This window comes from Pelobates fuscus, chromosome 2 (genome assembly GCF_036172605.1).
Source record: "Pelobates fuscus isolate aPelFus1 chromosome 2, aPelFus1.pri, whole genome shotgun sequence".
NCBI classification, from domain to species: Eukaryota; Metazoa; Chordata; class Amphibia; order Anura; family Pelobatidae; genus Pelobates; species Pelobates fuscus.
The window spans coordinates 57,051,653-57,069,779 of NC_086318.1; the positions used below are offsets into that span (position 1 = coordinate 57,051,653).

Genomic DNA, 18,127 nt, shown 5'->3' on the forward strand with positions numbered 1-18,127 from the left:
TGCTCATGCTGCCGGGGTTTAACCAGCAATGATTCAGACGTCAAATATTTGAAAAATGTGTTCCAAGACATACCATATGACAAGTGGGGAGTGGGGAACACTGTAAACAGCACAGGTGAACACACAGGGGAGAAGGCTTGTGTTACAGATAGTAGCTCACATTCATATCATGTGGCAAAAACAAGAGTTAAACACACAGGAGAACACTTGTGCAGCACATTGCAGATCCTATCTATTCTTGTGATCAGCACGGAAAGCAAGCAGATTTGGGGAAAAACAAGCATTTTCCTATATTGCACATCCAGCTTCTCTAGCAAGCAGACTGGGAAGGTGATAAAACATTAGTCTGCTTGGTCCAGTGTGTGTCAAATTGACCCACCTCATAGAATAGAGTTGAAGGTATATGAAATAGAAATTATGGTCTGGCTCAGCACACACAGATTTAGATAGGAAAGGTTACCAGACATCAAAACAACCAAGGACGTCCCACATTTCAGGTGAAATTTAAAGGACCACTATAGGCACCCAGACCACTCCAGCTTAATGAAGTGGTCTGGGTGCCAGGTCCACCTAGGATTAACCCTGCCTGCTGTAAACATAGCAGTTTCAGATAAACTGCTATGTTTACTTTAGGGTTATTTCATTGACAGCCGCTAGAGGCGCTTCTGCGCTTCTCACTGTGATTTTCACAGTGAGAAGACGCCAGCGTCCATAGGAAAGCATTGACTATGCTTTCCTATGGACTGGCTGAATGCGTGCGCGGCTCTTGCTGTGCATGCGCATTCAGCCGATGACGTCAGAAGAGGGAGCCCAGCGCTGGAAAAAAGGTAAGGGATTACCCCTTCCTCCCCTTCAGCCTGGCGGGAGGGGGCCCCTGAGGGTGGGGGCACCCTCAGGGCACTATATGGCCAGGAAAACAAGTATGTTTTCCTGGCACTATAGTGGTCCTTTAAGAAATAGCTTTTCACACAGCCCTCTCTTATCAGCCCGAACCTTTTATGTCCGTTTTCTTCCTTTACCTCTCCCACTATTTTATCTGGTTTTGTTTCTCTTATTTTTGTTTGGTTTGTTTTAGTTTCCAAGTGCATAGAAGCAGGGTTTGTCTTGTTTATGAGCTGTGTAAATCTACACATGCATACAGATTGGTTCTAAATAAAATCCAGTATGCTAAACAAAATAGACTGTCTGCATTTGGACCACTTAAAGGACCAGTTTAGGCACCATAACATAATTGAAATAAAGTTGATATTGTGCCAGCAGGTCCCTGGTGGTAGCTCAAAGTCTGTATTCCAGTTCCACATAGTTCTGCTCCCACTGTCCTGCTTTCTCAAATCCTACATAGCGGAAGGCTCGGACAGCATCAGGCGGGGGTGACGCTGATTGGCTTAGAGTGGTCAGCTGATGCTCTAAGCCAATCAGTAGCTTATGTATCTTTTTTATGAATGGGTAATTATGTCACAGCTGATGCTGTAAGCCAAACAGTGGCGCCCCTGCACAATGCTGCCCGAGCCTTCGATTATCAAGGATTTTGGAGAGTGAAAGGATAGTGGGGTACAACAATCCAGTGCTGGAAAACAGACTATGGGCTTAAGCCGTTCATAAATGGTTTAACCTCTGAACGTGTTCCAGCGTCAGGAACCCTGCAGCACCAGAACAACTTAAGTCTGATGAAGTTGCTGTGATGCCCAAATGTTTAACAATAACACTTAGTCATCAGAGGCAGAAGGTAAACTTGATGATTTTGGTCACTCTAATTCAAAACATAACATCTAAGTTGATGTCGGGCAAAAAAAAAAAAAAAAGTTACGTATAAGATCACAAGAAAGTATCAGCAAAAGCTGAATCATAGTTCTCGAATCCGGACTCCTCTGTTTGTAGTGCAGGAAACGTACAGAGTCATTGCACACTATAACATCACTTGATGACAATATGAATGACTTGCACAGGATATATAGAGCATCTGTCCTAATGTTCAGTAGGCAAAGATTCACCTCTTCACCGGATGTTGTTTTTGGACCGTTCACTCTGATACATACAATGCAGATGTTAAAAAATAAATACATTTAAGAAAGAAAAAAAATAAAAAAATAAAAAATTAGGTCAGACAAAAGTCACAAGCACAGATGACAATCACCACAAGGGAAAAGAGGAACAATATGATTTACTCCTCTGGTTTAACCCTTTAATCATCTCGTGGAAATGTCTGGCAGCAAGTGCAAATAATTGAACCTTTGAACTAAGCACTCAGAATTAATCACGCACCCATCAAGCAAATATTTACCTTTTTTTTATTTTTTTATTGCTGGGTCATGTTTAACTGGATTACACTTGTATGCTTTATTATCTTTTAGAAGACAGGGATTCCATTATTTAGAGCACTCTTCGTCTACACTCTGCATTGTAAAGATTGGCAATTACTTGTAAGTAGGTGGTAATACCTACCCACAATGCATCTTTTGTATTTTACACATTTATTGTGGTCATTATTTTTGAAATTGGATTAAATATGAGGAGCTACAACTCTTAAAGGGAATCTACAGTGTTAGGAATACAAAGCTGTACAAAGCCTCCCTCCCCAGCATGTAGTAACTTACCTTGGTCGGTGATCCACCTCCTCTGACGTCATCTGACGGGGAGCTAATGCGCAAGAGCATTAAGCCCTCCCCATAGGAAAACATCAATTCTTGTACAAATTTGAATGGATAATAAGAAAGTGAAATTCTTTATTATTTCTGCATTGCTAGATGGCTTGGGGTTTGGTACAGGAACACATGTGCTTTGTAAAAACACTCAAAAATAGATTGATATAATCCAAAAATCCTTGTATTATATCAACTACAACAAGCTGCAATGGTTTCAAAGCTTAGTGTGCCCCTTTAGGAGAAATGTAAAAGTAATTTCTATAAAAGAGATTCCATTAAGTAGGGTGATTTTTTATATATATATATATATATATATATATATGACTATAGTCTACTTTCTGTGATTGGGTTATTGTTTTTTTTTCCATCTCTGTAATTGTTTTGTTGTTTGTTAGTAACTGGGAAATGTAGCAAAGATGCTGCGGTCATGTTCACAGGCCCCACAAATTCTTAATGTCCGACATTAAGAAATGTCTCAGGACATTGGAGAAAACAAGCAACGTAACATGACAATATGCTTGTACATGTGAAGCTTCTGCACTTGCAACCTGTAATTACTATGACGTTCCATGTGTTGTAATTTCCATGAAATAATGAACATATATTAAGCATTAAGATCCACATTTTCTCGCTGCTGACCTCACACGGATGTTGTCTCCCATGTTCCCTATTGTCAGAGCCTTCTATTCTTGCATTTTAATAAGTGGAATGAAGGTATTGCCCAGGTTCCGAGCGTCCTTGGCATAGTGACAGTTTTGAAATAGGGAAATAATTGTCCTTAGCCTGGCCAATTTCCAGTTTTGCTCAGCCTTCCTTTCGTATTGCAGTCATAGAAACAAGTGACTGTAATATTTGCACCTTCATTTCTTCATTGCTATGACATGTGCTAGAAAACGGGCCTATGAGTAACTAGCAGAACGCAATCCCCTGCTTCGTTTTATTCTACAAACAATGTAAGAGGGCACCCTAGGCATATTCGGGGATTACTTTTTATCTAACAATTTGCTGGCAATTTTTCAAGTCCAGCATGACGATTATATTTTAGTTCCTACCTGAAATGCTTTGTGGCCAACATGTGCATTTAAGATGGACCCACCATGTGGAAACATTATAACATTAAAATTATCTGAATAAATGCCTTAGCATTACAGGAAATTGTTTAATGGTTTTTCATGTGTGGCAGGTACTCCCAATACATTAACTTGCATGCATCAGAACTCTTTAACTGTTTGTTTAACTTGTGTTGACAACACTTTGTAACATGTTTCAGAACTATGAAGGGTGGATAGAAACATTGAGAGTGTACAGGAGGGAGGTCAAAGCACATGTACCTCTTCTGAAAAAGAAAAAGAAAAAATAACGCCAATTCACAAATGACTAATTTTAAATGACAGATTCTGTGTTGGAGTGTCTTTAAGGAAACGTGGAATTTATTAACACAAGTGTCCAGGAAGAGCATATATGCATTGCCAGCAGTAATGCAGGATTCTTATCTCCATACCATTTAAACACTTGCATACCTCGAGAGCTAGAGGCGTGGGCAGTCAAATATATGTACTAAATACAAGAAGTAAAGCGTGAAACCCAGGCACATATATATCTTCAAGTCCCTTGGCATGCCGATGCTATTTTTTGTTGAAGTGTGTACGTATTGTTCACACAAGTGCTGGGAGGATGTGATCTGAGATCAATTTCTCTAAGTGCTGCTATGAATAAATTGATCACTGCTCGGTTTGCACTAGCAGATATTTGAAATTCCATTGGGACTCCTGATAGGCCACAGCCTGTTTGTCTCTGGCAGCCTTAAGTGATGTGCAAAGGTACCTTGAGTGCCATAGGTTGCCGACTCCTGTCTTCATGTATGCACTGGATGATAGGAAGCAGAGTACATGGCTGCACTGTTTGATCAGTGCCACTAGGTCAGCAACATCCATCAGTGGAAAGTGAGGACACTTCATTGACAGGTTCTTTACAATGCTTCAACACGGTGTATTCTTCCTTTGACTGTTCTAGAAAGCTTCTAAAGTGAAACTAAACCAAGTGTGAAGTGAAGCAGCAATGTTGTAATCCAATTCTATTATCAGAATTTAGTAAACAAAGCAGTTTCACATTTCCCTTCTGCCTGTACCCATACACATCATTATTATGCTTTTATTTTCAAACCTAAATGGAATGTATTATCCACTTAGCCCCCCTACAGATGGGAAATGCTGATTTTGCAGTTCCGTCTAACTCCTCTCCTTTAAAATGGAACATAAAGCAAACATGATGGAGGCTATCATTTGGGTCCGACCTCTTGATCTTCATTATTAGAGACATGCTCAGCAAATACCAAATTACAGCCTCCAACTCCCACTGCCTGGGGACACTGGTCCTGAAATTACATAGGATAAACTATTGTATTGGAAAACATAAAGGCTGATGTTTAGCAAGGAACACAGTGTGAATTCAATGAAGGTCCGGTGGATATTAGCAGTAACCCAAATCCTTTCATTAATTTTTCGCTAAATTCACATTACTATAAAGCATCACTCAACTGAACATTTAAAGTGTACTGCTGGGGGCTAACTAATGCAGTACACAGCAAACACCTTTCCAATTTTTATCTACCAAATTTTATATATACACACACACATATACATATACATACACACACACACACATTTACATAGCTGAAAAAAGACTTGCGTCCATTAAGTTCAACCTTCCTCACATATGTTTTTGCTGTTAATCCAAAAAAAAAAAAGGAAAAAAAAACACCCAGTCTGAAGAGCTTCCAATTTTGCAACAAACTAGGAAAAAATTCATTCTTGACCCCAAAATGGCAGTCAGATATCTCCTTGGATCAAACAGCTATTACCCCACTAATTAGAAATGATATCCCTGTATGTTATGTTTTTGTAAGTATTTATCCAAATGCAATATATATTTATTTATTTTAGAAAAAGAACACATGCAGGCTGATTTACTAGGCAATATAAATGGCTGCATAACTGCTGAAATCAGTTTGAAGAGTTACTCCAACATCAATGGCCACTTCTGCTTTAAAAAGTGATTATGAAGGAAGTAATCTGTATGTGCAGCATTTCAGCTTTTTTGCTACTGTGGCTAGTTACATCCCCAGCACTGGTGATCCAATATCAATTCTATGCAAAACACAAGTCTGTAGTCAGACGTATCTCCCTTCCTGCATTGTATGATCCAAGCCAGCCTCCCAATATTTCTTCATAGGTGTCAATATTTTTTTTCTAATTCTCTCCCTCTGTCCCTTCACTAGCTCAGACCATGCACAGGTGCGCTGAGCCAGTGAGAAAGCACAATCAAATAATAGTGAGCCAGTGAGAAGGTCCAATCAAATAATAGTGAGCCAGTGAGAAGGTCCAATCAAATAATAGTGAGCCAGTGAGAAGGTCCAATCAAATAATAGTGAGCCAGTGAGAAGGCCCAATCAAATAATAGTGAGCCAGTGAGAAGGTCCAATCAAATAATAGTGAGCCAGTGAGAAGGTCCAATCAAATAATAGTGAGCCAGTGAGAAGGTCCAATCAAATAATAGTGAGCCAGTGAGAAGGCCCAATCAAATAATAGTGAGCCAGTGAGAAGGTCCAATCAAATAATAGTGAGCCAGTGAGAAAGCCCAATCAAATAATAGTGAGCCAGTGAGAAGGTCCAATTACGGAGGGGAAGTGAATGACAAGGTGACGTTGTACGGGGAGTGAAAGATTCTCGTCTGGTGATGGATTATGTTTTGTTTTTGTTTTTTTAAGTAATAACAAGGGAGGACTTTTACTATGAACTAGTGGCCAATAGGGCACTATAAAGGGGGTAGGGGTAGGGGGAAAAAAAAGTTGGAATAACCCTTTGAAGACCACGATCACCTTGTCTCTCCTGGTGAAATCACTACAACATCAGTAAATAGCATAGTGGTGTCTTTGGTTTTCGATGCAGCTGTCATGCACATTATAGTACAGTTAGCTGGGAGGGCCAATATAGGACCAATATTAAAGGACCACTCTAGTGCCAGGAAAACATACTCGTTTTCCTGGCAATAGAGTGCCCTGAGGGTGACCCACCCTCAGGGACCCCCTCCCGCCGGGCTCTGGAGAGAGGAAGGGGTTAAACTTACCTCTTTTTCCAGCGCCGGGCGGGGAGCTTTCCTCCTCCTCTCCATCTTGATCGCGACGTCATCGGCTGAATGCGCATGCGCGGCAGGAGCCGCGCTCGCATTCAGCCGGTCGCATAGGAAAGCATTTACAATGCTTTCCTATGGACGCTTGCATGCTCTCACTGTGATTTTCACAGTGAGAATCACGCAAGCGCCTCTAGCGGCTGTCAGTGAGACAGCCACTAGAGGATTTGGAGGCTGGATTAACCCTCATTATAAACATAGCAGTTTCTCTGAAACTGCTATGTTTATTAAAAAAAAGGGTTAATCCTAGAGGTACCTGGCACCCAGACCACTTCATTAAGCTGAAGTCGTCTGGGTGCCTAGAGTGGTCCTTTAAGTATATCACTATGTCTATCTGCTACTCAGTTGTCAATTGAATGACGCAGCTTTATTGAAAATTACAAAAGGAGTATAGGAAAGTAGTCACATGGGCCAAACACTATAATCCAGCGAAGAGGAAACACAGACAGATTTATTCACTAAAGTGTGATTGTTCAGGAATTCACAGTAAATTCAAAGAGAATTTCTAATTTTAGCCAGCGGCCACCTTTTTATTATTTTCTTCAGAAATGAATTATGCAGGATTTCAGTTCCTACGGTAGTAGTACCAATCTTACAGCTATTGCAGGGAAGTTAGTGCCAGTCTAGGGTCTTTTTGAATCAATTCAGAGGTTGATTGGTGTAAGTTTGAGAATATCTGCAAAAAGTTATCTTACTTTTCTTTTCAAAATTTGCTTCAAAAGGTGAAAGCTTAGTAAATAGGAGAGGAGACTTATATTTTTACATTCACACCCGATGTATGCAAACATTTTACAGTATTAAAATATCATATAAGTGCAACATAATCTAATAAAAGTATTTTTCATGGCAATCTACTGATGTTTTCCAGAACATAATTTCCATTCATTTCTCAAAAACGCACCAAAATGGCTATTCCAAACATTATATAGTTGATAAAAACAGTTCCAGATGCAAATGACCAATACTTCTTTGTACAGTGACTTAAAACACATGTATAACAAAAAAAAGACAAAAAACAAAACAGCAAAACATAGAAAAACATTAAACATTTTATGTTAAACATATTTTAATGGCAAAATGTATAGATATACTAAGGTATCTTTTAAATGAAACTCCCCCAAACATTTAAACAGTTACTTGATCCCATGTTTCTGGATGGGCCCCTCCTCCTCCACCTACGTCAGCCGATGAGGAAACCTAACGCGTATGTGCAGTGACTGCCGCATTAAAGGGACTCTCCATTGCCAAGAAAACAACACGTTTTCCTGGCACTAGAGAAACCTGGAGCCCCCTTGACCCACCCCTCCCGCCCCTCATCCCATCTCGCTGATGGGGTTAAAACCTGAATCTAGCGCCAATGTCCCTCGGTGCTGGGTCAGGACCCGCCCACAATCCTCCCAACGTTGGCGGGGAGACCTAATGCGCATTAGACCTCACCATAGGAAAGCATTTTTAAATTCTTTCCTATGGGAAAAAAATCTGACGCTGGAGGTCCGTGAGGACCTCCAGTGTCAGATAACCGACCAAAGGTCGGTTTGGATTCCGGATGTGCCCCCAGTGGCTGTCTGTCAGATTCAGAGCTGCAATGTAAACATTGCAGTTCTCTGGAACTGCAATGTTTTGCATTGCAGCACTAAGTGCAAAAGGGTCATGGCACCCATACCACTTCAATTAGCTGAAGTGGCCTGTGTGCTTGGAGTGTCCCTTTAAGCCTTCCTTATAGGAAAGGATTGAATCAATGCCATCCTATGGGGTTTTAGAACTCAGATAAACTGCAGGAAAGCTTCTATTGACTGTCTGGTGGATTTTGTATACACGTTCTTTTTTTATTTTTTATAATAGAAAACATTGCAGTTTTGATTAACAGCATTGTTTACATTTGTCTGAATTCAGATCTCTGGTGGCTCTTCCTCCTTAACCCCTTAAGGACCAAACTTCTGAAATAAAAGGGAATCATGACATGTCACACATGTCATGTGTCCTTAAGGGGTTAAAGGACCAGTTTGGGCACCATAACAACTTCATCAACATTAAGTTGTTGTTGTACGAGGAGTTTACTGACGCCGGCCTACCTTTAGAGGATAAATTGTTCATAGATGGGTTAACCCCAAAGTCTGTGTTCCTTCAGAGCCCCTCTCCGAGCCTTCCGTTATCTAAGCGGAAGGATAGAGGAGTAGAGCAATCCGGTGTTGGAACACTTGCTCTGGGGTTAAACCATTCATGAATGGCTTAACCCCTAAAGGTGAACAAGCGCCAAGGACCTCTTGTCAACATAACAATTTTTATGTGTTCCTTTAAAGTGGCTCTGTCACCATCTGGGGTTTTAATAATTTGACTGCTCCATTAGGTGTCTGGAAGCCATAGGGTGCAGAGGAAAAGGAGTCTGTTCATGCACTGCAATAAAAGAAAGTTTTACATCAAATGTATAGGTATTTTGTTTAATTTGTATTAAAATCTAATAAGAATAAGGAATAAAGCTCATTAAAAACAAGTTTATAAAAAATAACAAAATAAATAAATAGATTTGTTCCTTCAATGTCCAAGTATACTGTTTAATTCAAAATTGTCCAACAACTATTTTTGTAAAATATTCAAATATATCGCTATAATTTAGTGACTAGCATAATACTGGCCCATGACCAATTGTTTGTGTTGTTTAGTCATCTCAGGCCTTTTATGAAACTGGAAGTTGAGTCATCAAAACTGTCTACAAGGCTATCCAGTCTGTACTGAGATCGTCAGTGGATTCATTAACGTTCATCACACCACCACTAGAATATAGCATTGCACGATATACTTTACTGTTGGAAGCTGCACTGGTGTAACAGTGAAATCAATGAAACTGAGTAATATCTTGGCAAGTGTGATGCAAGTGTGCTCATATCCCTTAATTGTTGTCAGTCATGCTTAAATCAATAGCTTATTACAGCAGAAGCAAGATATTAAGTCTGACATTTCTGTCTATGCAACAGTTTAGTTAAAAAAAAAAAAAAAAAGCAGAATCGGGAATTACATTATTCTAGTAGCTACAGACGTTTTCAGAGATAGAACTTGGTTGGAATGGTAATATTTTCTAGAACATAGCTGACATATTTAATTACACTATACAGACCACAAGCAGGAAAATTTAACATGTTACATCACAGTGGAACAAAAGCCTAGCATATGTTTGACTAGATAGAATGTATGTAGGCAATTCATACACTTAGCCAATAAAATATTGTAAAAGAAGAATTGAATTTTAAGCTGATAGCTGCCAAGAAAGTTTCACACGCATTTAAAATTAAACCCCTGTTTAAGAAAACACATACAGGAGTTATTCACGAACGTAGGATTTGTCTGGAATTCATACTGTATGAACAGAAAATATAGCCTGACTTGGCGACTTCAAATTCGGCTATTGTTGCCTTAATCTGGAAATCCATGTTTAACTCTTGACTATTTACCCCTAAGTAAATAAACCTTAAGCGACTGGGTCAATTTTTCTACGTGAAGTTCAGTGGAGAAATCCAGTTTGTGCAAATGAACATAAAACATAGACGAACATCAAATTTAACAAGTACCTTATTTTAATAATTTGATGTAAACCAAAAATACCCAATCAACATAACCTTTTTAATTTAACCACCTTCCTATGGTTTTAAAATCCACCTTATTCTTCCAGACACATTTTGGATACATACAGATGTGCAGTACCTAAAATGCATTGGCCTACAGTATGGAGAATTCAAATGAGGCAGGTAGAGAATCAAGCGATTAATCAGTCATGGCTCAGGACTACTGTAGCACATTAAATGGACAATATAGTCACACAGACCACTTCATCTCAATGAAGTGGTCTGGGTGCAGTGGTCCTGTCCTTTTAACCCTGCAATGTAAAACATTGATGTTTTTGAGCTTCCGCTGTTCTGACTGACTGACTAAAGCAAGTCCCATAAGAGAGAATTGATTTAATAGTTTCTGCTGGGGAAGCTTGAATGTGCGTGTGGCACATGCTGCGCATGTTCTTTAGGTCCCCAATGATGCTCTATGATAAGCATTGGGTTGGACAAAAAATGGAGGTGGCTATGCCTCCTCCATGAAGTTGAGGGAGGCAGAGAGGGAAGTAGCACTAAAGGTACCTTGGCACTGGAAAAATTTAAGTAAAACTTTTTTCTTTAAAATTATATGGCAAAAAGGGGGGGGGGGTCCATGTAGAATTGGGGACATGGGCACTATAGCGATAGGAATGCAGGTACTACTATTGTGTTCCTTTAAGTATATATAGTAGAGGACTACACTTTTCATGCACACATTCTATGTATCCAGGAAAACATTCTGAATGAGACACGCTTGGCTCCTTCACAAATAGTTTCACACTCATAAATCAATGGATATTGAATTCTTGTATCCTCTCGTTTCGGACCCTCCTTATTAGGGTCACTTTAGAGTTCATTTACTAAACATTAACATAAACAAGGTGACTTGTAACAGATGTATTAATTGCATAAATGAAATCAAAGAATATGATTGGTTTGGTAACTTATTTTTTTTGGCCTACATTTTGCAAGCTGGCCATTTCCCCACAACTTACTGTTTAATGAATAAATCTAATGAGCTGTTTTATACTCCGCAAGGAAAGTCAAGTAATAAATACTGTGCACAGGTTCATCTCAGAACAAACCATGCTGAAATGAATTCAGATAGATTAACCCCTTAAGGACACATGACATGTGTGACATGTCATGATTCCCTTTTATTCCAGAAGTTTGGTCCTTAAGGGGTTAAAGGACAGGGTCAGGTTAGTCAGTGTCAGGTTTAGTATTTGAGATACAGAACATTTAAAAAACAGGAATTATGAATGAACAAGCATAGGTCTACATGAATTTGAAAAGAACAGATGCACCTTAGCTTCTTTTGATCTATACTTTGCAAACATGCACACTTATACTGGGGGTTTATTTTCCAAACCAGAACATCTACATTGCAAACTTGTTGGCGCAAGCCCTCTTCACCTCCTATACTCTTAACATTCATTTGTCTGCCATTTATTTGCAATTTTATAATCTCGCTGTAAATGTTGAGGTATATGATGCCACTATATATAATAAAATAATGACAAAAACGGTGGGGATTTGACCCAGAAATAGTAAACATTAAGCTAAAAGATACGGGTTGGAACAATTTCTCCAGTTTGGCTATATTGGCATACAACTTGGAATTCCCTGGCTAAAAATCCATTATTTTGATTAGTGAATAAAACCAACATCATCATCAATGTAAATCACTGGATTTTTTTCTGTTTTTAAAAAATAAACAAAATAGAATGGTGGCCCCATTAAATACAGTACCAAAAGTGAGACCATGATATGACCTTGAATAACTAGCTGTGTACCTGCAGGGTCAATATTATTATTAAAGCTACATTATATTCTGCTAAACCTCATTCTGGATTACAATAGGCAGTTTCTGTAACCTAACCTTACTCTTCTTACTTTGTTATCACAATGAAGATCTGTCATAAGACCCCCTCCCACCTGACAAATTCTGACATTTAGTCCCAAATCTACATACACATATAATGTGGCACTTTCAAAAGCATATTTACAAAGATATAATACAGGATTTCTTACACCAAATATTATACATGTTCCCAGTCCCATATCCATGTCACAGCCGCCATGCTCTGATTGCCCCCTGCCCTCAATGAGCCAGACTGGCAGAGTTTGGACCCAGTATATGAGTGAGAGCTCTTACCTCTTCTATGGCTGTCACCGTGTTCCTGCATTGGCTCAGTTTGGTTGTAAAGTTGGACGCAGTGGGAGACTTGTAATCCTCATTGGTCTCAGATACAAATTCCGACACACTGATCAGATCCGGCATGGTGATGGGTGAGAGGAGCAGGTTACAGTGGAAGGGGCCACACACACACACTTACAGATACAACACTACACAACTCCCACAATGAGGACAAAACAGAGCAGACCGTGTACAGCATGCAATCTCAGCACTACACAAAGACACAACAAAGGCAGGGAGCTCAGGGAAATGCCAGGCTGGGGAGCTTAGGGCACTGCCAGGGTGAGGAGTGCAGGGCACTGCAAGGCTGGGGAGCTTATGGCACTGCCAGGCTGGGGAGCACAGGGCACTGCCAGGCTGGGGAGCTCAAGCACTGCCAAGCTGGAGCACACAATGCTCACACACAGCAATGCCAGGCAGGGGAGCAGGGTGCACACTACAAATACACAGGGGACAATAAAGGTGACAGCAGCGATCAAATGTGCCCGGGCTGCACCCCCAGCAGCAAGAGCAGCCGCTCCATGAGTCCAGGATCCACTGAGCAGGGCAGTGGCTGCTGAGTGCACCTCCCAGAGTCAGCACTCCTCCTACCCAGAGTCACCACTCCTACTCCCCAGTACACTCCTATCTGCCAGGATCACCACTCCTCCCCAGAATCACCACTCCTATCTGCCAGATTCACCACTCCTCCTCTCCAGTACACTCCTATCTGCCAGATTCCCCACTCCCCCTCTCCAGTACACTCCTATCTGCCAGATTCACTACTCCTCCCCTCCAGTACACTCCTATCTGCCAGATTCACCACTCCCCCTCTCCAGTTCCACTTCTTCCTGCTAGGATCACCACTCCTCCTCTCCTGTACACTCCTATCTGCCAGATTCACCACTCCCCCTCTCCAGTACCACTTCTTCCTGCCAGGATCACCACTCCTCCTCTCTGCCAGGATAACCACTCCTCTTTCCCCAGTGACCTCCTTCCCAATATAACTCCTCTATCAGTAAACCTAACACCTTACATATCAAATTGTTACTCCATCCTGCCAATGTTACACCCCCTTCCCAGTACTTCCCTCTCTCCTCCCAGTGCCACAGTGCGTCTACTGACCGCCCCCCCCCACATAAACTCTCAGTGTCACCCTCCTTCCCTCACTGCTTCCAGTATCACCCACTCCTTCCCTGAGCCCCCCCCCCCACTGCTTCCTGTGTCACCCACTCCTTCCCTGAGCCCCCCCCCTCACTGCTTCCTGTGTCACCCACTCCTTCCCTGAGCCCCCTCACTGCTTCCAGTATCACACCCCTCCTTCCCTGAGCCCCCCTCACTGCTTCCAGTATCACACCCTTCCTCCCCTGAACCCCCTCTCACTGCTTCCAGTATCACCCACTCCTTCCCTGAGCCCCCCCCACTGCTTCCTGTGTCACCCACTCCTTCCCTGAGCCCCCCCCACTGCTTCCTGTGTCACCCACTCCTTCCCTGAGCCCCCTCACTGCTTCCAGTATCACACCCCTCCTTCCATGAACCCCCTCTCACTGCTTCCAGTATCACCCACTCCTTCCCTGAGCCCCCCTCACTGCTTCCAGTATCACCCACTCCTTCCCTGAGCCCCCCACTGCTTCTTGTGTCACCCACTCCTTCCCTGAGCCCCCCGCACTGCTTCCTGTGTCACCTACTCCTTCACTGAGCCCCCCTCACTGCTTCCAGTATCACACCCCTCCTTCCCTGAGCCCCCTCACTGCTTCCAGTATCACACCCCTCCTTTCCTGAGCCCCCCCTCACTGCTTCCAGTATCACCCACTCCTTCCCCGAGCCCCCTCACTGCTTCCAGTATCACCCACTCCTTCCCTGAGCCCCCCCCCCCACTGCTTCCAGTGTTACCCACTCCTTCCATGAGCCCCCCTCACTGCTTCCAGTATCACACCCCTCCTTCCCTGAGCCCCTCTCACTGCTTCCAGTATCACCCACTCCTTCCCTGAGCCCCCGCACTGTTTCCTGTGTCACCCACTCCTTCCTGAGCCCCCCTCACTGCTTCCAGTATCACACCCCTTTCCATGAGCCCCCTCACTGCTTCCAGTATCACCCACTCCTTCCCTGAGCCCCCCTCACTGCTTCCAGTATCACACCCCTCCTTCCCTGAGCCCCCTCACTGCTTCCAGTGTCACACCACTCCTTCCCTGAGCTCCCCTCACTGCTTCCAGTATGACACCCCTCCTTCCCTGAGCCCCCTCACTGCTTCCAGTACCACACCCTCCTTCCCTGAGCCACCCTCACTGCTTCCAGTATCACACCCCTCCTTCCCTGAGCCCCCCTCACTGCTTCCAGTATCACACCCCTCCTTCCCTGAGCTCCCCTTCACTGCTTCCAGTATCACCCACTCCTTTCCTGAGCCCCCCTCACTGCTTCCAGTGTAAAACCCCTTCTTCCCTGAGCCCCCCTCATTGCTTCCAGTGTTACACTCCCTCCTTCCCTGAGCCCCCTCATTGCTTTCAGTGTCACACCCCTCCTTCCTTGAGCCCAGTTTCAAATGCTTATCTACCCACTCCTTCCCTGAGTCCCCATCACTGCTTCCAGTCACACTCCCTCCTTCCCTGAGCCCCCTCATTGCTTTCAGTGTCACACCCCTCCTTCCTTGAGCCCAGTTTCAAATGCTTATCTACCCACTCCTTCCCTGAGCCCCCATCACTGCTTCCAGTGTTACACCCCTCCTTCCCTGAGCTCCCCTCACTGCTTCCAGTGTAAAACCCCTTCTTCCCTGAGCCCCCCTCATTGCTATCAGTGTCACACTCCCTTCTTCCCTGAGCCCCCCTCACTGCTTCTGTGTAAAACCCCTCGTTCCCTGAGCCCCTCCCCTCACTGCTTCAAGTATCACACCCCTCCTTCCCTGAACCCCCCTCACTGCTTCATGTGTCACACTCCATCCTTTCCTGAGCTCCCTCATTTCTTTCAGTGTCACACCCCTCCTTCCCTGAGCCCAGATGCTTATCTTCCCATAGTCCATAACTCCTCCCACAATCACGCCTCCTCCCCAATATAAAACCCTTCTGGTCAGCCTCCTGCTGTCACAAAGTATATCTTCACAATATGCTGCCCTCCCTTCCTCACAGCAGAGTAACTTTAGCAGACTATGAGTACTCTCTCCATACTGTATTCTCTCAGTCTAGGAGTACTCTCTCCCTAAAGGAGTACTCTCCCCATACAGTATTCTCTCAGTCTGAGTACTCTCTCCATACTGTGTTTTCAGTCTATGAGTACTCTGCATACTGTGCTCTCTGTCTATGAGTAATCTCTCCACACTGTGCTCTCTCAGTCTATGAGTACTCTCTCCATACTGTGCTCTCTCAGTCTATGAATACTCTCTGCATACTGTGTTCTCTCAGTCTGAGTACTCTCTCCATACTGTATTCTCGAAGTCTATGAGTATTCTCTCCATACTGTGCTCTCTCAGTCTATGAGTACTCTCTCCATACTGTGCTCTCTCAGTTTCAGTACTCTCTCCATACTGTATTCTCTCAGTCTATGAGTACTCTCTCCATACTGTGCTCTCTCAGTCTGAGTACTCTCCCCATACTGTATTCTCTCAGTCTATGAGTACTCTCTCCATACTGTATTCTCTCAGTCTATGAGTACTCTCTCCATACTGTGTAATCTCAGTCTATGAGTACTCTCTCCATACTGTATTCTCTCAGTTTAAGTACTCTCTCCATACTGTGTTCTCCCAGTCTGAGTACTCTCTCCATACTGTATTCTTTCAGTCTATGAGTACTCTCTCCATACTGTGCTCTCTGTCTATGAGTACTCTCTCCATACTGTGCTCTCTCAGTTTCAGTCCTCTCTCCATACTGTGCTCTCTCAGTCTATGAGTACTCTCTCCATACTGTATTCTCTCAGTCTATGAGTACTCTCTCCATACTGTATTCTCTCAGTCTATGAGTACTCTCTCCATACTGTATTCTCTCAGTCTATGAGTACTCTCTCCATACTGTGTTCTCTCAGTTTCAGTACTCTCTCCATACTGTATTCTCTCAGTCTATGAGTACTCTCTCCATACTGTGTTCTCTCAGTTTCAGTACTCTCTCCATACTGTATTCTCTCAGTATATGAGTACTCTCTCCATACTGTGTTCTCTCAGTTTCAGTACTCTCTCCATACTGTGTTCTCTCAGTATATGAGTACTCTCTCCATACTGCGTTCTCTCAGTTTCAGTACTCTCTCCATACTGTATTCTCTCAGTCTGAGTACTCTCTCCATACTGTATTCTCTCAGTCTGAGTACTCTCTCCATACTGTGTTCTCTCAGTATATGAGTACTCTCTCCATACTGTGTTCTCTCAGTTTCAGTACTCTCTCCATACTGTGTTCTCTCAGTATATGAGTACTCTCTTCATACTGTGTTCTCTCAGTTTCAGTACTCTCTCCATACTGTGTTCTCTCAGTTTAAGAGTACTCTCTCCATACTGTATTCTCTCAGTCTATGAGTACTCTCTCCATACTGTGCTCTCTGTCTATGAGTACCCTCTCCATACTGTGTTCTCTCAGTTTCAGTACTCTCTCCATTCTGTGTTCTCTCAGTCTATGAGTACTCTCTCCATACTGTGTTCTCTCAGTCTATGAGTACTCTCTCCATACTGTGTTCTCTCAGTCTGAGTACTCTCTGCATACTGTGTTCTCTCAGTCTGAGTACTCTCTCCATGCTGTATTCTCGAAGTCTATGAGTATTCTCTCCATACTGTGTTCTCTCAGTCTATGAGTACTCTCTCCATACTGTGTTCTCTCAGTCTGAGTACTCTCTGCATACTGTGTTCTCTCAGTCTGAGTACTCTCTCCATGCTGTATTCTCGAAGTCTATGAGTATTCTCTCCATACTGTGCTCTCTCAGTCTATGAGTACTCTCTCCATACTGTGCTCTCTCAGTTTCAGTACTCTCTCCATACTGTATTCTGTCAGTCTATAAGTACTCTCTCCATACTGTGTTCTCTCAGTCTATGAGTACTCTCTCCATGCTGTGTTCTCTCAGTCTACGAGTACTCTCTCCATACTGTGTTCTCTCAGTTTCAGTACTCTCTCCATACTGTGTTCTCTCAGTCTATGAGTACTCTCTCCATACTGTGTTCTCCCAGTCTGAGTACTCTCTCCATACTGTGTTCTCCCAGTCTGAGTACTCTCTCCATACTGTATTCTCTCAGTCTAGGAGTACTCTCTCCCTAAAGGAGTACTCTCCCCATACAGTATTCTCTCAGTCTGAGTACTCTCTCCATACTGTGTTTTCAGTCTGAGTACTCTGCATACTGTGCTCTCTGTCTATGAGTACTCTCTCCACACTGTGCTCTCTCAGTCTATGAGTACTCTCTCCATACTGTGCTCTCTCAGTCTATGAATACTCTCTGCATACTGTGTTCTCTCCGTCTGAGTACTCTCTCCATACTGTATTCTCGAAGTCTATGAGTATTCTCTCCATACTGTGCTCTCTCAGTCTATGAGTACTCTCTCCATACTGTGCTCTCTCAGTTTCAGTACTCTCTCCATACT

The 18,127-nt window shown here is 42.9% G+C and overlaps 1 protein-coding gene across 4 annotated transcripts in view; it reads right to left on the bottom strand.

The window, feature by feature from the left end:
* ASAP2 (ArfGAP with SH3 domain, ankyrin repeat and PH domain 2) overlaps nt 1–13,213 on the bottom strand; it is a 205,313-nt gene extending 192,100 nt beyond the window's left edge. For 2 of the 4 annotated variants that reach the window (XM_063442175.1, XM_063442172.1), the window contains exon 1: nt 12,567–13,212. In XM_063442175.1, coding sequence (XP_063298245.1) covers nt 12,567–12,692 — 126 coding nt within the window. In that variant the 5' untranslated portion in view covers nt 12,693–13,212. Of the gene's footprint in view, nt 1–12,566 lie in introns of all 4 variants that reach the window. The other 2 variants (XM_063442173.1, XM_063442174.1) reach the window with 2 other exon arrangements.
* Nucleotides 13,214–18,127: the final 4,914 nt, after the last annotated feature.